The sequence below is a fragment of the Tauraco erythrolophus genome, chromosome 14 (genome assembly GCF_009769465.1).
Source record: "Tauraco erythrolophus isolate bTauEry1 chromosome 14, bTauEry1.pri, whole genome shotgun sequence".
NCBI classification, from domain to species: domain Eukaryota; kingdom Metazoa; phylum Chordata; class Aves; order Musophagiformes; family Musophagidae; genus Tauraco; species Tauraco erythrolophus.
Genome location: NC_141478.1, coordinates 22,349,784 through 22,375,689, shown reverse-complemented (window position 1 = coordinate 22,375,689; position 25,906 = coordinate 22,349,784). Strand labels below are relative to the sequence as shown.

General features: G+C 46.6%; 1 protein-coding gene across 4 annotated transcripts in view; it reads left to right on the top strand.

The window, feature by feature from the left end:
• Window positions 1-23,211, top strand: part of BBS4 (Bardet-Biedl syndrome 4) — a 41,758-nt gene extending 18,547 nt beyond the window's left edge. Inside the window, exons 3-16 of one of the 4 annotated variants that reach the window (XM_086620283.1) lie at window positions 1,852-1,931; window positions 6,625-6,688; window positions 7,425-7,536; window positions 8,516-8,588; window positions 10,364-10,417; window positions 11,890-12,017; window positions 13,837-13,891; window positions 14,998-15,066; window positions 16,279-16,476; window positions 16,542-16,713; window positions 17,211-17,280; window positions 20,130-20,271; window positions 20,650-20,860; window positions 22,442-23,211. In XM_086620283.1, the coding sequence (XP_086476409.1) occupies window positions 1,852-1,931; window positions 6,625-6,688; window positions 7,425-7,536; window positions 8,516-8,588; window positions 10,364-10,417; window positions 11,890-12,017; window positions 13,837-13,891; window positions 14,998-15,066; window positions 16,279-16,476; window positions 16,542-16,713; window positions 17,211-17,280; window positions 20,130-20,271; window positions 20,650-20,860; window positions 22,442-22,593 (1,580 nt within the window). In that variant the 3' untranslated portion in view covers window positions 22,594-23,211. Of the gene's footprint in view, window positions 1-1,851; window positions 1,932-6,624; window positions 6,689-7,424; window positions 7,537-8,515; window positions 8,589-10,363; window positions 10,418-11,889; window positions 12,018-13,836; window positions 13,892-14,997; window positions 15,067-16,278; window positions 16,477-16,541; window positions 16,714-17,210; window positions 17,281-20,129; window positions 20,272-20,649; window positions 20,861-22,441 lie in introns of those variants that run through there. The other 3 variants (XM_009983837.2, XM_086620284.1, XM_086620286.1) reach the window with 3 other exon arrangements.
• Window positions 23,212-25,906: the final 2,695 nt, after the last annotated feature.

The window sequence follows — 25,906 nt, the reverse complement described above, 5'->3', positions numbered from 1 at the left end:
CTGTGATTCTATGATTCTATGAATTAGGTAACCCCCTCAATGGGCTTCAGAACAGCAGCCCTTCAGACTCTTTAGGAAATAGTGGCTTTTCAATACATTTGTAGCTATTTAGGCAGCCTCTTAACTCTTCCTATCATGGTTTCACTGGAAGAAGGACAAATGGAAAAGGCAAAGTCATCAGAAATCAATTAATCTGATCTGAGAACGTGTGTATTAAAATGCCTTACTTCCAAAGATGCAGATATAGCACAGTAAAGCAGAATTTGAGAACATTTGGGATCCCTGATCTGTGTGTTTCTGTAGGCTTGGCTTGTTTGGATTGCCTTTTTGTTTCAAAAGTGGTTTTTCTATTTGTTTTTAGGGTAGTTGAACCTTCTTTATAAAGTATTTGACCTTAAATTACTGATGTGTACACTTACATCTCAATTCTGTCTTAGTATAAACCTGGCTGGTTATTCTAGAACTTCAAAAAAAGGAAAACCAACCAAAGCCAGAATGTCTTTAATTTTTTTTTTCATCAGCAGAAGACCTTCTGGTTGTTTTTAAGTGCTCACAGCAGCACTAGACTTGGTGTGAATTGCAGGGGAGAGCCTGGCATGTCTGAGAGATGCATTTGCTACTAGGTGCAGTTCTCACATGATCAAAGCTCAGCGTTCCTAAAAGATACTAAAACTTTGCACCGATAACGTCTCCCAACACGATTCGGTCCTTCCAGCTGCAGAGTTTCTTCTTCCTTACTTCTGACCGTGACCCGTGCCACTGGCTGGCAGAGGGACCACTTCAACTAATACCCTCTGCTTTGCGTTGCTGGAAGCTGATCCTGCATCGCCATCGGTGGTGGGATCCACGCCGTGCTCCACGGGGCTGGGAGAAGGTGGCCCGATGCCGTATCGCCCTCACCGCCACCCCGGCCCCTGCGGCCGTCCTCGCCTCGCTTGTGTCGGAATACTGACTTGCAAACATACAGCTTTTCTTGCAGTTGCTATGGTTACCTCTCAGCTACCCGCATCTGAACTGCAGAAAGGAGGAACAAGCCGTGCGTTCCGAGCCTTAATGAAATGCACAGCAGCGCGTTAAACTTTGAAACCCAACGGGAATATCACTGAGCTACATCCAGTCGTGAGTCGCCATAATTCCTGCCGCAGACTCCTTAGGATTGAAATGCCGGAGCACAAGTCTGTCTCCTCCGCTGCATCAAATGCATTTTTCTGCCGGTAGATTCACAGTGTCTCAGACCTGTGATGTTTCTTAGTCCCTTCACAGTTTCAAAGAGCTAAGTTTGACCTCTTTAAATTATTCACACCTTCAGACCGGGAACACCTCCAGACTCTCCTTTTGTGCGTATCGCCTGTTTCCTTCTCATTCACTCCCAGAAATTTATTTTAAAGACCTTTCATTCTCTGCCCTGGTTCCAAAACCTGAATCCAACTTGTTTCCTCCATGCCGTTCCTTGTGTGTTTGGAAGACCCGATTCCACCAAACCAGCGTTCATGTTGAATTAAAACGTGTGTTAATGTTGGTGCTTGGAGCTGTTTGCTCCAGGAGCTGCACCAGAAGGAGCTGATACCTTAAGTCTTTTGAGGTGGTGGTTTTCTGCTAAGAGGTCATCTTTAGTGTCCGTCTTGAGCAATGCATTTTATCCAACAAATTGAGAAGTGAAAGAAAACCGGACGCCGTTTGTACGTCCGCACTCCGGGCTTCAAGTCAGAGGATTAATTGCAGTGCCCGGCGCGATTGCAGTTGTTGGATTAGTTGTGCCCATAGATCGGGTGGTTCGGAATATCTCCGGGCTGTGCCTGGTTTCTCTGCTGGTCACTGATTTCCTGTATTCCGTTCATGTTTTACGTGCAGCGCTGGCGTTACCAATCCTAGAGAGGAAAAACTGGCTCATCTATCTGCTGTACGTTCGCAGAGACTACGAGGAGTGTAAGGTAAGAGCTTCTTTTGCCACTTTACATTAGGGAGTATTTTACTAACGTTACGAAACGATAGTTTTCCTACCAGTTTTCAAACCACCCTCTTTCCTGTGTTCTTTTGGAATGAGAGGACCAGGAGAAAATACAAGTGAAATAACTTTAATGTTCTCAAATCCTTGGCTACCTTCAGGATTCAGGCGTGTAGTTCTCTGGAGCAGTCTGTGAGCTCAGTATGTCTTTGAGAGTGAAAAAATCACAGAATCCCAGAATGTCAGGGACTGGAAGGGACCTCAAAGGATCATCTAGTCCAATCCCCCTGCCAGAGCAGGACCACCTAGATGAGATCACACAAGAACGCGTCCAGGCAGGTTTTGAACATCTTCAGAGAAGGAGACTCCACAACCTCTCTGGGCAGCCTGTTCCAGTGTTCTGTTCCCCTTACTGGGAAGAAGTTCTTCCTCATGTTTAAGCGGAACCTCCTATGTTCCAGCTTATATCCACTTCCCCTCATCCTATCACTGGATGCCACTGAGAAGAGCCTGACTCCATCCTCATGACAGTCGCCCTTTCCATATTTATAAACATTAATGAGGTCCCCCCTCAGTCTCCTCTTCTCCAAGCTAAATGGAAAGAATTGCAAACTTTCCTTGTTCCAAGTGATGAATAGGATCTTCCAAACAGATAATAATGCAGTTCCATAGCGCAGGTCTCTTGATGGTACTGTAGAGATGCTATCAAAAACACTTCAGTTGAGTAAAACATTACTAACAAGTCTGAAAAACCCTCGTCTTGGTTTCCCTTGGACAAAATTCTTTCATTTACACACCATACATTGCACACTCTCATTTCTCTCGGGTTTGGTGAGTAGCTTGGAAGTGGTGGTTTGCTTTGGGATTGTAGCAGTAAGTGGACTAAGGAAACAGCAGATCTATTAAACGGTGTCTTTTCCTGGTAAAATGAACACAAACTGTTGAAGATGACGTGCCAGTGGGCAACAGGAGGGGAATAAGCGTTGTCTTTCTTTTTCTACCATGTGCAAAGAAGATCTGAAAAGACTTTTCACCTTCTGAAACACCAGGCTTGGTCAGGACTTGTCTCTCTTTGCTGGAGAACTCCTGGGGGTGCTTAGGAAAGTGGCAGGCTGGAGGAAATTAATTTAGTTTTTAATTAATAGAGCCCGAGGGTTGCATCATCATCAGAGCGGTTTCCTCTCAGATCTTGGTTGAAACAGACATAACCAAAAGTTGGACTAGCAGTCTGCACAGAAAATTGTTTCCCTTTGCCGCTGATCCGATGGCGTTTTTTTGGCGTTCCGGTTGTTTCTGTGATGTGATGTAGAATCCCAGAGTGCAGAAAAGATGTACAGCTCAGGAAAACAGAAAATAGCCGAGTGGATGATATAACAGTAACGTTGACTTCTCCATGTCTTCATCAGTCATGGAAGCAAGCGAAATATGGGGAAGAAAACTGAGAGAAGCCAGCTATCACACTTTCGCTGGGCAGGCCAACTTTGCAGTAGCTGTCCAAGTCACACAAAGCAGGTTTTTGGCAGCAGAGTCGGAGGAGTTTGGCACCAGACCGCAGCAGGTTAAATGATTTTCCATCCTTTCGCCCAGATGTGATGGATGCGTGCTCAGAGGCATGGATTTGTCCCAAAGACAACAGGGATCTCAGCATGCCAGGATCCTTCTTCAGTCACTGAGGAGCCATAGGCACGTCCAAAAGGTGATTCAGATCTCAGGTGGGCTGAGCTGCCCTCGGGTAGTCTCTGTCTCTCTCTGCTGGTGTTTACGTGGGGTTATGGATCTAATCTGGATGCCCCAGGTGTTTGTCCTTATATGTGATATACAACAGTCTCAAATGTGCTCTTTGGGGCTAATACCTCCAGAAACTAAAGAGGTATTGACAGTATCCCCAATGCCTTAAATTGCTCCACACTCCTTGATTTCAGTATAGTTTGGGTATTTCTTTAAGTCCATTAATTTTCTTTTAAGACTCAGCTCAGAAACAAGTGACTTGTGATGCTGTTACTTTTGGTCTGAATCTTGCTAGACCCTTCGAAGTGCCTCCTCTTTCACATGATTTTAAAAGCTCTCGTCTTTGTCAATTATGTCAAAGGCCAAGAAAAAATTGTTTACTTAGCAATATTAGCTCCCCAAAGTTAAGGAATTGAATTGCCAACATCAGAAGGACATGGAGCTGCTGGAGCGGGTCCAGAGGAGGCCATGAAGATGATCTCAGGGCTGGAGCACCTCTGCTATGGAGACAGGCTGAGAGAGTTGGGGTTGTTCAGCCTGGAGAAGAGAAGGCTCCAGGGAGACCTAAAGAGGGCCTACAGGAAAGCTGGAGAGGGGCTTTGGACAAGGATGTGTAGTGATAGGACACGGGGCAATGGCTTTAAACTGAAAGAAGGTGAATTTTTATTGGATCTAAGGAAGAAATTTTTCCCTCTGAGGGTGGTGAGGCACTGGACCAGGTTGCCCAGAGAAGCTGTGGCTGCCCCATCCCTGGAAGTGTTCAAGGCCAGGTTGGATGAGGCTTTGGGCAACCTGGTGTAGCAGAAGATGTCCCTGCCCATGGCAGGGGGATTGGAACTGGATGATCTTTCAGGTCCCTTCCAACCCAAAACATTCTATGATTCTATTATTTTAACCCTTACGGTGCCACTCCTGCATCTATTTTGGAGTTGCCAAGCCGTTGACCAATTGTGCTGCTCGTTACAGCGGGAGATTAATCCCGCTGGCTGTTTGATTCACCTCGCCTTCCGCCCTGCAAGATTCAGGGCAAACACCCCCCGGAGCCTGCGGCTGCAGCACCCCCTGCGATCGCCGAGGCACAGGGAGTGGGGGGAGAGGAAGGACAGGCCCTGCTAAGTGGTGATCATCACTCAGCTCTCACTCTTCGCACCTGGAGTTAATAAACTGTTTTCTGCTTGCAGCATCAGCTCCAGCCCTACCCCCTAACCATTCTTCACAACAGAAATCCTCTGCTTCTGTCACGTGCGAGGAAGGAATTATTAACGTTTCCAGATGCTTTTAATTAATTAAAATCGCTCGTGCTGGTTGGTCTCCTGCCAGTATGTCTAAATTCTGTCGGTGAGTTAAATAAACTTGGGAGGAAAAGCTGGGAATACAGATCATATTTCTCAGCTCGAGGCTTTTTGCTATGGGATTTTTTAGAGTTTATAGAATTAATCAGATCTCTCTAAAAGATAGCTCTCTGTTGCCCTCTCTTGCTCTGAGAAACTGCTTTTATGTACATGGAGCAACGTAGAGTTTCTGTATTCAGAAAATGCTTATTTATGTCCGAGTTGTCCTATAATAATGTAATTTGGAAAGGCAAAATGTAGCTTGTGGAGAGTCTCTTGTTGAGATATTAACAGATACAGATCTGGTGGAAGAGCAGCCTAGACTTGTTCTTCCTTTTCCTTCCTCTCTTTTAGTTTTCTTTTTATAAGTGAGGATTCTCGGTAACAGCTCTCCTTGCTTCCACCCCGCTTTCCTTCTGGCTGCTATATTTGCGGTTCAGTTTTCCTCCTTGTTTTCAGGTCCTTCATTTCTGTTCGTCACGGAGGCAGGAGATGCTGGTACTGCTCATACCAGAGCACCAGATGAGCACCAGGTTATTGTTAGCCCAGAAATCTTTCATTCCCCGCTTTGTCTCTTCCGCTTCGGAGCAAAAGAGGAGTCTCGGAGCGGAAACGATGGCTTTGGTTTGCAGCCACAGTTCTCTTTCTCCCAAAGGTCCCTCTTTTTGACCAGTTTTATTATTTTGGGTCATGTGTGGCTTTGGCATAGAGCCAAACTGTCAGCTGCATGAATACAGCCAGCAAGAATTTACATTTTCATCAGGGTGTTTTTCTTCCCTCTTCGTTTGCCCGTGTACTCGGCGTGTGTTCCTTGGGCTTTCATCGCCTCAGCTGCAGTTGCTCCAATTCAATTTATTTCTTTTAGAAAGGGCCTGGACTGGATACCCTTATCAGCAGAGGACGCTTTCTGAGATTCCTTGTGGTATTTTCCCCAGGTAGAACCTGATTATCTTTGGAAATAGGAATATGAACAGAGAAATACAAAAAGGGCTACAGTATTCCTGGCCCAGTGCTCTCCACACACGGTGACTCTTCTGTGCGCTCCTGTAGTTGTCCCAGCTGCAGCCCACTGTCTTTATTATGCGTGGGGTTGTGGTTTCTGCAGCTGAAACTGAATCTTTGTCATTAGCTTTGTTAAAATATTGACAGTTTCCCACTTTTCTAGTGTTTTAATATAGGATATTGCAGCAACTCGCTACAAATTCTGCATTGATATTGACTTTTCCAAGCACAAATTCTGATTAGATACGTTTTGTAGATCTCCTGTCTTGTGTGAGGCTGCTATTAGCATCACATAAGGAAGAACTATGTCCATCAACATGGTGCATGATGTTTAAATTCAAATTATTTGAATAATCTGTGCAATAAGCACAGATAGAGCAGAGCTGTACGTAGCACGTACAAAAAATTCTCCAAACCAAGGTTGAGGAAGGTATTTGGTCGGTCAGAAATCAATTTTCTTTCACAGGGATTGCCTTTATTAAAATATTCAAAGGGTTTCTATTCTTCTGAAAGCTGCCACGCTGCAGTTGAGTAATGGGGTAATAGTGAAGCAGCTGGCGGGCTTTTGGGTGAGGAAGACTGCGGTTGGTATGTGCTGTCTGTGCTTTGTCGTTGCAGGCAGTCATCAGAGAACAGCTCCAGGAGTCCGACGGGCTGTGCGAATACGCGGTCTACGTTCAAGGTACGTCACAAGAGGCCTCCGGGGCCCTTAACTTTGCTGAAGCAACTTCTGATTGGAGATGTGGTGAGCAATGCGGGGAACAGGTGATAAGAGATATATAAAATTCATATGTGAAAAATAAATTTGGCTTTTTTTCTATCTGCTAGGTCTAGTTTTGAAGTTTGGGATTTTCACATGAACAGATTAAGTTTTCTGCTTTCTTTGTATCAATGAGTTTGTCACCGATTCCTCCTTGGACTATGGGCTCTTGGCCTTCGATGTGTTGGTGTGTGCTTGTGAGCTACCTGCCTCCGGTGATTTTTGTCTTACTGTTTGCTTTAAGGATGCTCTTCCTCTTCCTCTCCTGCCCTCTGTCTCCTAAAAAACGTGCTCCAAAACTTGGTGTTGCATTTGCAAGTGCTGTGGTGGGGGGGGACAGCAGAGATTTGTTGGCCAAGGACGTATTGCAGCCTGTAGGAGTTGTACGGGGAGAAATCCAGACTGCATCTTGACAGGCAATTTGCCAAGGTTTAAAGCTGCCTTTATTCTAAAAACCAGAGATTTTTCACGCATCCTCTGCCTGCGTCCTCGCCCTGCCCTCAGACACAGCTTCTGCCTGTGGCCGCTGCAGGAGGGGGAAGGACCCAATAAGCGTTGTTATAATATATCTGTGCTCCCCCTTCTTTCCCTGCTGTCAGAGAGGCACGTTTTTCCTGCAGATAATGGACTAATTTGCCTGGTATATGTTGTCTTACAGCTTTGATATTTCGCTTGGAGGGGAAAATTCAAGAATCTCTTGAACTTTTTCAGACGTGTTCCATTCTGAACCCTCAAAGCGCTGACAACCTCAAGCAGGTGGCACGATCGCTGTGAGTGGTGTTTTATTGTTTCTCTTTGATGAGCCACCCAGGACCTTCTACGTTTTATTTTTCTCCCACGCATTGAGTAAAATCCCAGGCTGCTTAATTCCAAACATGCTCCCTCCTTATCAACACTTGAGTTGGCTTCCAGAAGCGTGGCCTACCCGTAAAAGCAGAATCTGTTGTTATCTGCCTGGCTGCTGTATTGTATTTTCTTTTTGTTTGTGCTTTAAGCAAGAGAGGGAACGCACTGATTTCTAGCTCCAGAGCTAAGGGTGCCGACTTGAGCTGTGTAAACTTGCCCTACAGACCCCTTTCTGTCTCTGGGTGTCCAGTTAGATCACTTGTCTTTTTCCTTTGGGACAAAGACAGGCTGCAGAGCCTGTGAGTTCATTCCCTGCACCTCTAGTAATGTCAGGGAGTGCCTCAGCATCTCGCAGGATTGATGACCTTGGCACCGAAAGGGAGCAGCGCTCGAATTGTAACATTGCTGAGATCATAGAATCACAGAATGATTTGGGTTGGAAGGGACCTCAAAGATGTTCCAGTTCCAACTCCCCTGCCATGGGCAGGGACACCTTCCACTACACCAGGTTGCCCAAAGCCTCATCCAACCTGGTCTTCAACACTTCCAGGGATGGGGCAGCCACAGCTTCTCTGGGCAACCTGGTCCAGTGCCTCACCACTCTCAGTGTAAAAATTTCTTCCTTAGATCTAATTGAAATCTGCCCTCTTTCAGTTTAAAGCCATTGCTCCTTGTCCGGTCACTCCATACCCTTGTCCAAAGCCCCTCTCCAGCTTTCTTGGAGCCCCTTCAGGTACTGGAAGACTTAAACTGGAAGACTGGAGATTGCAAACTTCGCAGAGTTTCTCACGCAGGTCTCTGGGGAACTAGCAAACAGCTTCGTTTCTCACTGGCGGAGGTGAGAGTGGTCGCACAGCAGGGTTTCAAAGCGAGGAAAAATTAAAAATTGAAATGCTTTCGCAGGTTTCTTTTGGGGAAACACAAGGCAGCCATTGAAGTGTACAACGAAGCAGCTAAACTGAGTGGAAAGGACTGGGTAAGTGTTTCAGTGAGATGCAGGTTGTTGTAGTGTGCAGATGTTTGTTCCAAGCAGAGGTGAGCTCCCGCTGCCCCGCAGTCTGAGCAGAGGAGGAGCTGCAAGGCTGGGAGATGTTGCCTTTCATCCCAGGCTCAGGAGCACGGATGGGGCTCTGCGGTGGCTGGTGTGGCTCGCAGGAGGAAAGCATCATTTCTGCCTATGAGCAACGTGTTTGAGCTTTGTAAAGTATCAGTGTGAACATAGTATGGGAAGTACCTTCCTGTTTGGAAACTCCCAGTCATTGTTAGAACTTGCTTGAGTAATTGTAGTGTGTAATCCAAAACGTCATGGAGAAAGATTACCCTCGGAGTAGCGGAGAGGGTGACCTGGTACCTGCCAAGCCTTACCTGTGGTGGTGAAACACGGGCTGATGGCTACAGCAGCAATGATTGAATTCGCTTGTCTGTGTAAGATGACAAAAAGGGAAGGAAGAGCATCGCAAAGGGAAACGTGTGACAGTGGGTGAGAGGAGGGCGGGCTTGGCTGGAGGTGGTCGTGGGCAGCCTTCTGCAGGTGCCGGTTCTGCTGCCGAGGTGCTGTTTCTGAGATAGATTTTCTACGTGGGATCTCATTCCCTAAGACATCAGGCACTCGCTGACTTTAGCCGTGCTTCTGGTGCTCAGCGCGTCTAAAACTCAGGCTTGATACAAGGATACGTTTGGTGTGATTTGACTCATCCTCTGCCAGACGACTCGGGAATATTTATACCGTGGGTCTTCTTTGAAGTCCATGTTCCCTCAGCTAACCCAGCTACCTGCAGTGTGTGCCCAGCATGACTATAACCCTCTTTGCAGCCACAGCAGGCAGACTTCAGGGGGGGGTTGATTAGTTATTTCCCATACCTGGCTCGGCACTGGAAGTAGAGCCAGCCTGTGCTCTTCCCTTGCGCTGCCTCGTTCCGCAAGCCGCGGTAACCAGCAGTTACCCATTCATTACTGTTCTCCACAGTTGGAACGACTGCGTGGAGGAGAATATCATCTAAGTGGGTTAATGGGGAAATAAGAGAGTTTCCTCCTAAAGGTCAAGGCTGTCTAAACTGATGAAGCAGTAAAACACTCACCAGAATAGAAATGAGGAACTAGTAGACCTTGGTTTTCGACTCCCCAAGACGTGCCAGGGTGAGGAAGGTGCAAGTGGCTTGTCTGTTAAACTGTTGGTGATGGATTAGGGGCATGATTGGTCCCTACAGTGTCCCTGGAGTGTTTAGGATCCCGAAGTGATCTTCTTACTCTGTTGCAAAGGTGTTTAAGACACCAGAGGGATACCAGCCTTTCTGGTGCTCAACTTCTAGTTTGGCAAATGAGGCACATCTTCACATTTTTGTCCAGCTGGGTGCAGCGTTGTACATATCTTAGTGACTGCAGGTAGATTGAGAGCCACCCGTAAGGATAACTTACCTAGCTCCAGAGGTCTCGCTGGGAACTGAGTCACATCTCAGGGATGAAACCAGTTGCTCCTTGTTCTCCAGAGAGACCATCGTCATTTCTGTGGGTTTATCTCAGTGACCTGTACTCTTTGGTGTACAATCACACTGAAGCTCTTGTAGGTTCCTGGAGTAACTTGAATTTATGGGTTTACTTGATCTACGAAGCCAGGAGGGTGTGGGCAGGCACGGAGGTCTCACCATCCGGGTCAGTGGTGACTGTTATCACTGACAGATTATGCAACATATATCTCAAACCTCATACTGGTTTGGTTGTGGGGGTTTAATTGTGGTTTTTTTTTTTTTACAGGAGATCAGCCACAACCTGGGTGTGTGCTACATGTACCTGAAACACTTCAACAAGGTAATGCAAACGCTCGTCTCATCTACCTGACCAACGGGAAGCAGGGTTTCCAGAAATTTCAGCTCTCTCTGGTAGTCTGAAGTGGGTCATTTGCAGTGATGAATATTAAGGAAGTTTTTTTTTTACTTTGGCATTTGTTTCTGGGAGCAAAAGTTTGTGAGCTGCCTCTGTTTTCGTTTGCATGTTGAATTACTTGGAGTCAGCTGCAAGTCGGTGAAGTTGGCGAAGAGTGAAGCTGAGGTTAAGCCTCCTTGCTGGCCAGGGGGCGTTTTCTGAGCTGGGATTTTTCAGAGAGAGTTTTTCTGGTTTTAAAGGGAATGACTGAGAAACCTCAAAGAGCCACCCTCAAACTAGACAGAAACCCAGCTGTGCTCCAACAAGAGCTGCTTCTGTTTCCGAGCCTTTTAAAACCAGAACCATGAACACCACTGGTTTGTGAGGAGCAGCAATCCGTGGAGTGTGCCAGTTCCATCTTCTTGAAGACAGAGGAATGTGATGGTGAAGACCCAAACCATTTTCCCCGCGCGCAGCTGAAACTGCTGCACCTCCTGCAGAGGGTTTCCGAAGGAAAACTTGCCACCCCTTGGATCTGGTGGGATTCAGAGAGAAGAGCTGCTGGGTTTGTTTGCTGGAGGTGCAGCAGGCACCTTTTTTTCCCCACGGAAAGGATTTTCTCCTGTGTCTGAAGCTCCTTTTGCACTGAGCCTGGAGCAAAAGTCACTAAAAAGCATAGCTACAGTGTGGGCAGAACTAAATTTATTAGCTTAGTAGCTAATAAAGAACTTTGTGGAAGCTTGAAATGGGGTGTTGCCCCCAGGTCTGAGCACACTGTTCCTAGCTCCTCACTTAGCTCTTCCCTGGGTGCTCGTGCTGAGCACTGAGCTGTCCCTGATCCTGTGGAGTTAAGGGAAAAAGTGACATTTAGAAAACTTTTGTTCCCAGTTTGGACCAACTGCTCCCTGCTGCGCTTTTTGGTGCAGCGCTGTGGTCCTTGCAGCAAAGTCCTGCTGAGTTCCCTGTTCGAGGCACCGCTGTAAAGCCAGAAACTCTGGAGTGTAGGTTCATACTTGGGATTTGTTGTCTGCAGTAACGCCTTCTGAAGTGGAACCTGCTGACTTCTCAGCTTTTCTGTAAGTCTGAGATGTACTGGTCACCCTGGGCAACAATACCTCCATGAGGACGTCTGAAATATAACGAAACCCTCAGGGATGTCTGTCTCTTCAGTAGTTGCTGGTGACAAATATCCCATACTGCGGAATTCCATTACTGTGTCAACATTTCTCTTTGTAATATATCACGTGTTCGGAGACAGCAAACGTACTTTGCTGTCCTGCTGGCTTGGCCTGAGGAAGTAAGAGGAAGACGTGCTCCAAAGCGTCTCCACTTGGAGGGGATCGATGCGTGCCTGGCAGAGCTCATTGACTCCTCTTGTTTATTTATTTTTCTTTTCCTTTCTGTGGTTGTGTGTTTAGGCACGGGACCAGCTAAACAATGCCCTGGAGCTCAACAAACACGATCTGACATACATGATGCTGGGGAAAATTCACCTGTTGGAGGGGGAGACGGATAAAGCCGTTGAAGTCTACAAGAAAGCTGTAGAGTAAGAATATATCCCTTTTTTGATCTGCCTGTGTCCCATCCTACGCCAGGAGAAATTTGATTGGTGTCCCAGCTCCGAATTGAGGACGTGATTAAAAAGCTAGTGGTAATTATAGTGTCTCTGTGCAAAGCTGGCGCTTTCAGGCTCTTCAGCTGCCTCTGCTCTCAGCTGTAGTCCTCCTCCTGCTGACAATGTGTCAGGGAAGAAGGTAGCCGTTTGAAGGTCTGCCAAAAACAAAAGTAGGAGAAAAACAAATGGACAGAGATGCCTGGGAGCAAACCTACCCAAAACTGACTTCCTATAAATCTGAAAGCTTCATCTACCAAGAAGATCTAACCCGGGGTGTCTCTCTAACCCTGATAGTCTGTCAGCAATCAGTGGCTGGGTTTCAGGGACTGTTTCCACTCGGAGCGGTTTGTGTTTGAAAGCCTGGGAGGAGGCAGACTGGGGGGGGGTTGGTGCACACTGAGTTTCTCCCACCCCCTCGCTGTTTCTCAGTCCCCACCTATCTTGGGTTAGGGCGTTCCTGAGCGTCCCGTTTCCCAGTGCTTTTAAAATGTAGTGTTGTAATGGAGGCAAACACTAAAGAAAAGCAGGAACGTGTCGGAAGCCACTGGAGGATCTACATTTTGTAGATAAGAGATACCAGCTCTTTTCACCTGCTGTTTCCTTACACATCTGCTTTTTGCTGCTGTCTGACAGTATATGGGGTTGGATAGACATTTAGACTAATCCACAATGTTTATTATGTAAATAATCCTTGCTAAGCATCTTACCAGGTTTATGTCTCTTATCTCAGGGCTCCCCTGCCCTCCTTTCTTCCTCACTCCTGTTTTTTTTTTTATTTTTCTCGTCTGCCTGTTGCATTTTCCCAGCTCCAGGAAGGTCTGTCGTTGCTCTGTGTTTATGTACCATCAGGCACAGGCGGTTTTGTTCTGGTTGAGGTTTAAAGGTGCTAACGTGAGCGTGTGTATTAGATTTCTTAAGTGTTGATAGCAGGGAGTTGAAAACTTACTCCTGTTGAGGTGAGCGAGGCCGCGAGTACAGCATCTCTTTCTGCTTTTTCTTTCTTTGTTGTTGTTTTCATCCTGTTTATGTCTTCGAAACCTACTGGGAACGGGGATGCCTTTAAAAGGGTTCACAACGTTGCTGTGTGAACCTCATACTAGCAGTGAAGGACTGGGAGTTGAGTACAGTTATTGAAAGCCCTTGGGACAAACATTTTTGAGCTGTGCGGAATGGAGTGGGCAGGGACACGTTAACAGGTGTCTCCTGTCTGAGCGCTCTGGTCTGTGGGCTGCAGCGTAGGACAAGGTGGTGGTGAGCAGCCCACAGCTGGTCTGTGAAACCAGATTTGTAATCTTTTTATAGGGTAAATTAAAAGCCTGACAATGAGTGTGTGTAGGATCCGTCAGAAATGATGAGGATTGCCTGTCCTACATGGCCTAAGAGGTTTGGGATGGATTTACAAGGTGGTTTATGAGAGACGATGGAAAATCCCATTTTGTATTTCCAGGTCGCTGATGCAGACTCACTTTGAAGCTTGACAAAACCACATTGTCTTATTATGCACCCAGATCTATTTCACAGAGCTATATTGACTTCGTATTTGTATCTAGAAGACATTTTGAAGGCTTAGGTGTAATGTCGTTCCAAGGAAGTCCCCATATGGCAATTGTTCTAATATTTGCCTTTAATAATGACAGTTAATTTCCTGGAGTGATACTGGTGTAATGCAGCATCGTAATTCCATGTTCCATTTTTACCTTGGTCCAGAAGGGCTGATAAACAACGCAGCGCTCTGCCTTTTGTGTTACAGGTTTTCTCCAGAGAACACAGACCTCCTTACAACACTGGGGTTACTTTACTTGCAGGTACTGAAGACTGTTAGCTATTACATGAACTGAATTGTTTTCAAAATGACCAAAGTTGTTTTTTTTTTTTTAAATAGATTTAATTTCTATCCACCTTCCTATGACTTGCACACGTTTTCTCTAAAGACTGCGTTTAACATGACAGAACGTGCTTTTCTGTATCTTATTTTTCCCTTTTTGCTGCTAAAAGCTTTCCTGTATCTTATTTTTCCCTTTTTGCTGCTCTGGACCTGAGCCAGAGCACGAATTCTGTTTGACAACTGCCCTAATTCTCTTCGAAATCCTCCAAGTACAACAAAACATGACTAGTCATTACCTTGCTTGTGGAGCAGGAGCCTAGCAAGTTGTTCTCCTACAAAAGCTGCCATGAAATTGTTAGTGGTAATGCACCATATAAGAAAATCGGAATCAATTTAAAGAACAAAGGCGTGCTTGTCACTTGGCTGCGTGAAATGTATGGGAAGGACTGTCTGATTATTCCTAAAGTAAGCTTCCTGAAGAGTGAACAAGGAGAGAAGAATAGGTGGTAGTGCCTGAAAGGATTGATGGGTTAGAAAACTTGCACCGAGTGCTGATTTGGAAAGATCCTTAAGTGTTTCCCAAATAGTTTAGATGCTCGAGAGTAAAATGTAGATCTTGAGAAACATTGCCTTGCTCTAGAGAGAGGGAAATGCAATTGAATTCAAAAAAGGACACCAGTATCCAGAATTTTATCCTGTTTAAACTGGTACAATTCTGGCATAACTCAATTGAAAGCAATAGGATTTAAGGGATTTTAAGCAGTCATGTGCTTATATATGGCCTCTTTTCTGAAAGAGAGAGGAGTATCAACCCAGAGCTCGCTCCTGTATAGAAATGTCAGAACACAAACTGTGTGGAAACCTTTGTGTTGGTCAGAACAGTGAACCCAGCCCAGCAAAATCCATTTTTAGGGCCTGTTTTGTAGACGATCAGACAAGAATGTGTGTTTGTGTGACGAGAGCACTGTAAAATTCACTTTTCTGAATCTTTAATTGAATCAGAAATTCTAGTGCCTAAAAAGCACGTGTTCTCCTTCTTAACCCCTCTTATTCCTGAATTTCTGATGCTCATTTACTTCTTCTCAGCTTGGGGATTACCAGAAGGCTTTCGAACACCTTGGAAACGCGCTCACTTACGACCCAGGCAACTACAAGGTATGAGGGGTGGAAACGAACCCGCCGGATGATGATGAGACACCTCTTAAAGCTAATTCCAGTATCAGAGCTTTGCCTTCTGTGTCCAGGGTCTTACTTAGCCTGGAGAGGCTGAAAAGGATCATGCCCAGAAAGCTTTCTCCAAAATATGTTTCTGGGAGGGAATTGGATGTGTGTGGAGGTAGGGAAAGGGGAGGAAGCAGAATATGGGATGTTAAACCGATCCCTTTGGTTTTTAATCTGAAGTTGCACCAAACCGAGGTGGGATTAACAAATGGAATTTACTTTGGAAGGAAAGTGTTCTAGACATTGTTTGAAAAATCCCAAGAGCTGTTCCTCGGTCCCTGTGACTCCGAGGCACGGAGCGCAGGTACGAGTGATACTCCATTATATTATTCTCCCGTCTGCTAATAAGCCCGTCGGTGCTTCCAGCTGTTGTGTACAAATGTGACTTTTCCTTGGCTCTGGTCTGGAAAGCCAAGCTTGGCATCCAGGTTTCATTCCTGGTAGTGAAACCGTTTCCCCTTTTAGGCACGTTACTTCATTTTTCTCTGCCTCTTTTTCCTCCCGTACGATGGTAACGATGTGGAGTATTGGAAATGTGGGCTTGACAAATGATACATGAATGCAAACCAAACATTGTTGTGGAAACACCTTTACACTTACAGATTTTACTTGTCACTGTGAAATATTGTGATCACTTCCTTTTTTTTCCCACGCCTGTTTCCATGAATTTGCAGTATCCAGCAGTCAGTGTGATCTAGGCTTTGCTGCCCGTATCTCCCTTGTGTGTGTTTTACTCTCTGCTTAACTCACGCCACAACTATTTCTCTCTGTGCTTGTTGATGAAAAGAATCCGTTTGTGCATAGATCTTCTCAGAAACTCAGACTCTAGAAGATACTACTGTCACCCCGAAACACACCCTAAGCACTCGTCACGTTGCAGTATTTCCGGGATGGTTATGATGGAGATGGTGCAGGAAGAAGAGGACTCGAGTCCCTTCTTCACCCTGTCCCCTGCTGTATGATGGGAGATTCTAGAGCCCCCATCTCCTCCCCACTCTTGGTCTTGGTGACCCCTAGAAGAAAACACCTGGAAAAGTTAAGCAGTCACTCTTGAGATGGCTTCAGTTTATTGACTTTGTCCTCTTGTTTGCTTGCTGTGTTTGGGGAAACACAGTTCCTCAGCTGGTCACTTGTCTTCCCTCAAAGGCTACCCTGGCAGCTGGCAGCATGATGCAGGCCCATGGAGATTTTGACGTTGCCCTCTCCAAATACAAGGTGGTAGCCAGCACTGCGCCCGAAAGCCCCCCGCTGTGGAACAACATTGGGATGTGCTTCTTCGGCAAGAAGAAATACGTTGCAGTAAGTATCTGCTTTCCTTTCTTTTTTCATCTGCAAGAACATTTTGTGGCAGAGACAGGAGGTCTGTTCTGGGTGACCCGTGTTACAGCACGTTTATCCCTTTTGTGAAGGCTATCAGTTGCCTGAAGCGGGCAAATTACTTGGCTCCCTTCGACTGGAAGATTTTGTACAACCTGGGCTTAGTCCACCTCACGATGCAGCAGTACGCGTCCGCTTTCCACTTCCTCAGTGCTGCCATCAACTTCCAGCCCAAGATGGGGGAGCTGTATATGCTCCTTGCAGGTACGCAACGCTCCGTTATCCAGCTCTGGTGTCTATCCGGCTTATCCAGCTCCGGTGTCTATCCGGCTTAGGGGATGCAGCATTACAGAGGCCAAAAGTTTGGGCTGAAATGGACGAATATTGGATAAAGGCTGTGCTAAGAAGCTGTCACCCAGTAGGTCACTGACAGGTCTGAATAGTCTGTTCTCTCTGTGGTGAAGAGAAAGGTTAAATTGGAGTCAAATCTGGATTAAATGGTAAAAAAGAGTTTCTACGTGGAAGAGTTTGGGTTTGGGTTGCCTAAAGAGTGGGTGTGGCTTTCCAGCACTGGACATTTTTGGGATGAAGCGAGACAGATGTTTGCCTGAAGTGACGTTAGTAGGGTTAATGTTGGCAGCGGTCCGGACAACCCCGCTAGCACCTCTTTATTTTTCTGCTGTCACGACGTCCCGAATTGTCGTAAAAACGAAGTCCTTGTGAAACATCAGCTTACGTGTGTACGTTTTGCTCTTGTACAGTTGCTCTGACCAACCTGGAAGACGTTGAGAACGCGAAACGCTCCTATGAGCAAGCTGTGGCACTCGATAGGTGAGTCTTAACCCCAGCTGTCGGTTGTTCCATCGCGTTGCTTTGCCTCCCTCTCCAGGTTTCCTTTTCCTGCTCTGCCTACTTTGACCCTAAATGGTTTGCAAGAGGGAAACATTTTTATTCCTGCAGTTCCGTGAGCTGCTGTGTTAAAACCACTTTTTTTTTTTTTTTTAAATTCAGGTCAACTCTGAAAAATGAAAGGGGGATTTTGTTTCAGTCCAAGCGAAAGCTGGTTTTTATTTTGCTGGTTCGTTAGTGAGTCGGTGGTGATGACTTTGGACTCCAGGCCACCTTCCAGTGAATATTTATGCCCAGCAGAGCAGATTGGCTAGAAGAAAACCAGTCATCCCAGGATATTTTGTAGCCCAAAGTTTGAGCAATGGGAAGCTCGGGATAAAGTCTCTTCTGAATTGGGCAGAGGGAAGATTTTAGCTGGGAGAATGTGTGCAAGGAGCTAATATAAAGCATATAAAGGGCAGCAGTGTAGCCCTTTCTCCTCAGTTTTCTTAACAATGTCTGTGTTTACAGTCTGGCTCTTAAAATCAGAGCGCTTGGTTTCAGAAATGTTAAAACGAGCCTTGCAGCATTTCATCGTTGCAGTCAGAAAAAGAATTCGTCTCAAATTTATGAACAGTTTTGGCTCCCTGGGTCTGCTTTTCTTTACCTTCCTTTTCCACTTTTCAGATTTGAACTGATTAGATAGTGATCCTTCTTCCCAGCCCAGGAATCCGTACGCCAGTGACGGAGCGGTGGCAAAACCACTCTTTCCATCTGCAGTGGCCACCACAAGGTGGCATGAGAAGATGCTGGTCCCTTTTCCTCGGTCCTCTCTAACCTGGATGCACTGATTAACTAATGAATGCTTAATTTTGAGAATTCCTCCTGACGTTGCTAAGTCCAGTCAATTCTTTTCCTTGCCTTTCCTAATCAGCCTTCCACGCCTGGCCAGGCAGCACAGGACCTTGAAGGTCGCTCCGCCTGCCTAGTCACGAATTTGCTTGTTGTGACCGAAGAGAAGGAATAGAAATTCAGCTCTGCAGCTCGGCCTAAATATTTGGCGCTGCCGTGGTGCTCCAGCTATAGAGTCTTACTGGGAAAATCAAACCTCATCAAAGCAAAAATGAATGCTGACTGCCAGGGACTGCTGGGAGGAATATCCCGACTTTGTTAGGCCTGTTCAGCTGACATGCCGTGGATTTTAGACAGTTATTGTGTGGCTGAATCCTGGCCCCACAGGCTTTCTTTGCTGGCGTGTTACGAACGGTTTGGCTGGGATGAAGACAGCCCTGTTTGTTTCCATTGCCAGAAATACTTTTATAGCAGCACTGTGGCATTTGGCCTGAGTCTGGAGTGGAAAGCACCTTGGAAAAACCTTTAAAAAAGGTGTTTTTTCTTGGTACTGGTTCTAGTTCATAGCTGTCCTTTCTTTCTGTGGTTATTTAGCTATTGATTTTTTTCCAGCTGTCAGATTGCTTCTCAGCTCTTGAAGGCGAATTGGCTTGGTGTAAGGTTCAATTAATTTTAAAACGGGCTGTTCCCAGATCTGTCTCATCTGATTCAGTGTTTTTTTGTGTGGGTTTGGGGTTTTTTTTGTATTTTCTTTTTTGGTTTTCTTTTTTTTTTTTGTGAAGAGATGGGGTTTTGCTATTTATTTTTTCATACATTACTTCCTTTGCTCTGGCAAAGACAGTGAGGAGGTGGGGTTTTTTTTTTGTGGCAGGATCAGCATTCCAGTTTCTCAGTTAAAAGGAAAGCCAGTGGTTATAAATGCTATCAGATTTCTTCTAATAGTCTTCATTCTTGCAGCGCTGCCATATCGCTTACCAAGGATGGATAGTCGTGGCCTGCAGATGACACTTCCTATTTATCCAACACTGTGAGCAGAAGCCTTCCCTTCTGCGCTTCTCACAAAGGCCCTCTCTGCCTTGGCCCCCAGGCGTGGGTGCTGGAGTCCTGGGACGGCTCCAGTTATCCCTGCCACGCTCCAAGAGAGGCCACCAGTCCTTCACTCCCATTTATTGAGCAAACTACCGAGCATCTCTCGCTGACAGTGACACACCTTTGTGGCTCCTCTGCAGAGACCCGTGGTTAGACAGTGCACCCCTCGACAGCACGTCCCCTGTTCTGGCCAAAAGCAACTTCTGCTTTTCCAGGTCTCATCCTGCAGCCTGGCTGAGCCGAGCTGCTGCAGGAGCTCCCGTGCTGGGGCCGGTGACCCTCTTGCGTTTCGTTTCTTTGTCAGATAATACCCTTTTGCGTTTTCCTTCTCCAGAATAAGGGTGAAATTCAGACTGGGCAGTTTGTTGAGCGTGGCTTGTCAGGCAGTTAAGGGAGGAGCAGATCTCTGGGAGCTTCGCTTATCAATTGCAGAGCCAAGAGAGTCGACTCCCTCTTTCCCTCTGGTGCAGTTTGCTCACACTCCTGGCTATGTCAGAAGAAAAGTTGCTATTTGAGGTTAACGTATCCTAGTGAAGAAAATGGATACTGTGGAAAATAAGAATATATGGAGCAATTCTGCCTTTTTGAAATCTTCGTACGCTGTTCTGCGTCAGGAAGGGGGGGCAGGACCGCGCAGGATAACAGCGTTGTCTACGGTGCCGGGCTCCTCTTTGAGTCCTTCGTTAACAGGTATCGCCCACCGTTTCTCTGTAACAGTTGTGTGTGGTTTTGCTGGCATGAGAGGGAAGAGGTGGGGAAACGAAATGTAAACGGCGTGTTCTGCAGCGTGTTGGGTTGTAAAATACAGTGAGGTGTCTCCAGCTTTGCTGCTTGAGCACATCTTCGCTTCAGTTCAGGTCAGGGGAAGTGTTCCCACAGCGAACGCGATGCGTCCTGTGTGTCTGCTGCAGGTGCAACCCCCTGGTCAACCTGAACTACGCTGTCCTGCTCTACAACCAGGGCGACAAGAAAGGAGCCCTCTGCCAGTACCAGGAGATGGAGAAGAAGGTCAACGCAGCGAAGGAGAGCAGTACTCTTGACTTTGACCCCGAGGTACGTGCCTAAGAGTTGTCAGCGGGAACTAAGTAGCCATGCTAAGACTGGCAACAAACGAGGAGGAAATGTGACTTTGGAGTCCAATTGTTAGGAAGAAATTCTGCTTCTGAGCTTTTCCGAGTCGAGCAGTCGCCTGCTGAGAGCTGCTTGCTTCATTTCTGCTCTTTGAAGCTCAGTTCCTCAATCAATACACAGCAAGACAAGATTCCCTCTTAATTAAGGGAATGAATTAGCAGAGATGTTTCCCTCGAGCACCAAAGCAGTAGCCAGCTCTGCACAGCTCTCGTTTTTTATTTTTTTTGTGCTGTTGTTGACTTGCTTGTTGTCTGAAGTGTTCCTCTTTACAAGGATCTCCTCTTTTTCTTGCTTGAAAAGATGGTGGAGGTTGCCCAGAAGATGGGAGCTGCCCTGCAGGTGGGAGAGAGCCTGGTCTGGACTAAGCCTTCTAAAGAGCCTAAATCCAAGCAGCGAGCTGCTCCGTCAGGGAAGTCCTCCAGCACCCAGCAGCCTTTGGGCTCTAACCAGGCCCTGGGTCAAGCCATGTCCTCAGCTGCGGGGTATGGGAAGACCATGCGGCTTCCCCCAGGTACTGCTCTTTTCCTTCTCTTTAAAGCAGGACTGTGGGAGGGGAGAAGAGAAATCTCTCTTTGAGTACAGAGTTACAGCACGTGTTTAGGAAGGTATTGACTCGCTTACGAAGCAGTGATGTCAATACTTGGTAATAGATTTCCCGGTTTTCTGGAAGGAAGATGCTCTCTGTGGTACTATCCCACTTTTAGAATCACAGAATCGTTTAGGTTGGAAGAGACCTTGAAGATGATCGAGTCCAACCGTTAACCTAACGCTGCCAAGTCCACCACTAAACCCTGTCCCTCAGCACCACGTCTGCACGTCTTTTAAATACGTCCAGGAATGGTGACTCAACAGCTGCCCTGGGCAGCCCGTTCCAACGCCTGACAACCCTTTCTGTGAAGAAATTTGCCCTTTTTGCTTTTGCAGGGATGTGGAAAGTGAGTAAAATTTCCTTTCCTATCTAAGCCATGATGGGCAAAACTCCGTCAGCCTGGGATTGAGATCTTGCTCCAGGAAGGAGGCCGTTTTAGAAACCAGACCTCTTGTCTTCCTTGGGAAGAGCCCGGGAGCTGACATGCACATGCAGAGGAAGACAGGCTGCTGGAGAGAAGGGAAGTGATGGACAATTTTCTGAAATGCTTTAGCATTTCTGGTACAAAATAACTGCAGCTGGACTGCTTTGAAGCTGTCCAGCCACGTCCCTCCCATTGCAGGTGTTGCTGAATGACCTTCTAGTGTGGGCCTCTGGGCTGAAGGTTGCTCAGGAGATGGCATCAGCCTTAGAAGGCTTAGACCAGTATCTCTATGTGCTGCTTGTTGCTGGGGCTGGGTAGGAGGATTTCCTGAGCCTGACCTCCTCTCACCCCTTGGCTTCCAAGGAGGAACGCGCTAGAGACGCTGCTCGTCGTGGTGATTTTCTGTCACTCTTTGTCTTGTTTCCTGTGGACTGAACCAGGAGAGAGGTCGTGTAACCCAGGCCTCTTTCTCTGGCACCCCTAAGGACCTGTCCATTTCTCGTGCTTGGAATAAACTTCCCATGCAGGGAAAACTTAGTGAGAAAAGCTGAAAAATAAAACATAGAGGAGTTTGGGGTTTACCTGAAGGGCTTTATCATCCACATCAGAGAAGGGAGCTGGTGCGTAACATCAGAAACGACTCCAGCATGAAAGTGTCCTGTTTTGAATTTATTCTGTAAGTAGCTACTTTAACTGCCTGGAAACTCTCCTTGAGGTCACCAAAACTACAAACTCAAAGCCATATTGTAGTTCTGGCTCCAGCTTGAATATAAACCAGCTTCAGTGCAACTATGTTCCCTTCCAAAGCATGAATTAATTCCTAAGTCTGTGCTGACTTCTCCGAGCAGCCCAGCTGAAGGAGACACCCTGTACCTCAGCTTCCCTTCAGCAGAACTTTGGGTACAGTAAGGTCTCTGGCTGGATAACTCCCAAGAGTTGAGCGCTCTTGATAAGCTAATGCTAGACAGAAGAACTCTGAGAGTAATTAATAGCTGTGCTTGTTCTGCGTCTGGTAGGGCAAAAAGAATAGACAAAAGATGTGTAGTTGTACGGTGACTGTAACCATGTTCTCTGCTCAGGTGCCGAAGCATCAGCTCCGCTTGCAAAGCCTCCCTCGCTGCCTCTGGAACCAGAACCGGGCTCGGAACCAAGCCCCGAGGAGACTTTGGCACCAACAGAGGTTGAAGAACAGAAGAAAGAGAAGCGCAAGAGCCGGCAGGAAGAGGACTAGGATGGACTCTGGTTGGGACAGGCAGGTGTGGGAGCATCTCCAGCGCTGCCTGCTGACTTCTGGGGAAAGGGGACCTGCCCTCTCCCCTGACCCACGGTGGCTTCACCCCACTGTCAGTTAGTCTAAACGCAGCTGTTTTCTCTTAATGGCTTTAGCACATGGTCTCTACCTTGTCCCAAGAAGTCGTTGCAGCGATCAGAAGAGGTTTCTGCGTAGCTACTGTTAGTGTGCTCACACGTTACTACAAGAGTCTGGAGATCCTTCTCTCTGCAGGGTTGGTAGCCTTCAGTGTTTGGGTGTCAGTCCTCCAGAAGGCTGCTGAGGCATCCAGTATGTTCAGAAGAGCCAACAGTAGTGACTTAGCATCCTGGACTCCAAAAAGGATCAAACCCTTCTAGGGGTTGAACTTGTGAGTGGCTGAGGGAGCCCTACACAGGCGGTAGTAGGGTCAGTGGTCATATGCTTGGAGAGGGATGAAGGCAGCGCCCCTCCCCGGGGCGAGTTTTGGTGGTGTCACGGTCCCAGGGCCCAAGAGGCACGTTTTCCCTAGCTGGGCTAACGGCACGTGTGTTGGCCAGCCGACCGAGCCGGCTTCTTTGGGATCCTTCACCTTCGGAGCTCAGGATCACTCTCTGTGTTTCTTGAATCCGACCTATTTTTAAGCATAACCTTCTAGGTGGTAGCCAAGAAAATCGCGAAGCTGGCCCGCAGGAAGGCAAGGGCTGGGGAGGCTGGCTGGTCTGGAAGCAGGCACCCAAAAAATCTACCAAATTCCTACTCGTTTGCTGAGAAATAGGGTAAAGGAGCTTCAGCGAAGCTCTGCGCTCATGGGATCAGAGTTTTTCCTTGAGAATTTGTCTTGCCCAGCGCGGCGGAGGAACGACTGGTTTGCAAAGCAACGAGCCCGTTTGGAACAGGCGGTCTGGTCAGCCGCAGTGCTAAATTTAAATTGTTTTAGTACGACAGCAGCCGTGCTCTGAATAATTCAGTCGTGCCCTCCTTACCGCTGCGTTTTAGGAATCATTTCTGCCGGCTGCAAGGCGGCAAAGCAGCCCGTTGGTGAGCAGAGCAAGGAATTTTAATGCCCACATGGTACTAGAGAAGCTTTGAAAAATCTTTGCTTTTCTATCCTTGAACAGCAAAATCTCAGCCATCCTTTTCTCTGCTGCTGTCGATTTGTTGCCTCTGGGATTTATCCAGAGCTTGTTACAAATCCACGAAACAACTGCTTTTGGGAACGAAAGGCTTTATGGGAACCATCACACTTCCCATAAAGAACTGGGAACGGGGTTGAGTATAGTTTTTCTCCTCCTCCCCTCCGTGTACCGAGAAATACACAAAGCTAGCGGTGCTGGGGGACTTTTTATTGGAATTTTCCAAGCAAGAATGTGTAGTGCTTCCCCAATGAAGCCGGAGCTTCAGGCTCAGTGTGTTTGTATTTTCGGCCACCCAGCTTTTTCAAAATGGCTTTTCCTGCTTTTAGTTCTGCCCTGTTGCATTGTATCACTCCATAATTAAGAATTCCAACAGAGCAAGGTTAGTAATGGAAACTTCTCTGGAGCAACGACGTCAAAGCAGCAGGACCAAAGTCCTGGATACATTAACCTCCTTCAGTTGGACTTCGTCGTTAGCTGCTATTATCCAGAATGACGTTAATGCATCTTTAGAGCCTAACTGGGAACTAAAGTGCTGTCCTGCTCCCCGGAGAACACTCAAAGAGCAGGAACCTCTCGCTTTCTCCTCGGTTTTGATTGCCAAAACTGCCTGCTTATCTCAAATGTGGCTTTTTTTCCAGCCGTCCTCCACTGATGGGGTTTGTATCGGTGCAGCCTCAGGGTAGTGCTCCCGTAAGGTCTCCCTCATGCTGGGAGCTGAAGAAAACAGAGGATCTTTTGCGGAGCACGGGCACATTTAAACAAACCAGACAAGAAGCAGTGTCAATCAGGTACAGTGCAGCCATTTTATTCCCATTAAACTTTTTACACTGAAAGTGAACTGCAGCAGGACAGAGCGCCCATGAAGAAGAGGTTAAGACTGCCGAGCAAGGGAAGGCAGGGAATGGGAACTCTTTACCTCCCCCCCAAAACTTTTAGTTCAAGACATTTTTTTCCTGATAGCAGTTGATTGATTGCTGTAATCTTTTAGTCGTGTCACAAAGGCTTTCAAGTCAAGGAAGCTCCAATACAAGGAAGAGTGACCAGAACAGCGTGGTTACAGGTAGGTGAGCACCAGCATTGCTGATACAGAAAGGTTTTCCCCTCCGTCTGCTCATGACCCTTTGTTTTGATTTTCCTAACTGCTTTCCCTGCCTTCTGCTGCTTGTAAAAAACACGAATGAACTTGGACTGTGGCGTTATCAAACTCCTTTGCCATACTAAGTAGATGGGGGCAGCCCGTGTCCCACCCCTGTTCTCAACTCTCAGCCCACCGCAGACACAAGGAACAAACAAAGATCTCCCTCCACCGCTGTAATTTATTACTTTCTTGGCTGTTAAGATGCTTTTATAGGGTAAATGTTCCACATCAGTACATAGGGTATACTGCATTTGGAGGTTCTGTAAAGGTATTTAAAATAAATAACTATTTTGGTGGAAAGCTTATGCAGACAATGAACTGGTTCTCCTATGAAAAGCAGCAGCAGCACCTTGTGACTTTCTGGATTTGAACAGAGCAGAAGGGAACTTCATGTCTAAGAAGCATTTTTAAATATGTAATTACAGTTGGATAATAAATAGAACTGCAGTTCCTTGTCTTGTCCCCTCTCTTCCCCCTGGGTATCGTGATGGTGGTGTTTGCACACAGTAAATTCCTGGTGCCTTTCTGGAAAGCTTCTTTTATGCTGGGTAATGATGAGAATGAGGCAGGACTGTTCTTCCAACTGAAATTAAGCAAGGGATTTTTCAGCAGGACCATACTAAGCCATTTAGGGATTTTGGAAATCACACCTTATGTTCCAAAACCTGTTTCTGGCATCAGCCATAATTCTAATCTTCTCTTTTCCCCCCCGTTAATTGAAATTTTAAGATGGAAAAGAATAATGAGCTTAATTTCTAGGGAAGCAGAAACCATCTGCTTTAGGACTTTTTTCCCCCCTTTTAGAAAAACGTGTATCATTAAGCAGGTGAAATCACACAGCTTACAAGGAAGAGCGCAGCTTGACTTCCTCACAGGAAAGAAACTCAAAGATGCTCAAATAGCAACGCCTGAGCAGCAGGACCTTGTTTCAGCCAAGAGTAATGATCTAATCCCATCCAGCAACATGTATTCAACCCAGACAGCTCTGGTTTTGAGGTGCCCTGAGACAACTGGGTGC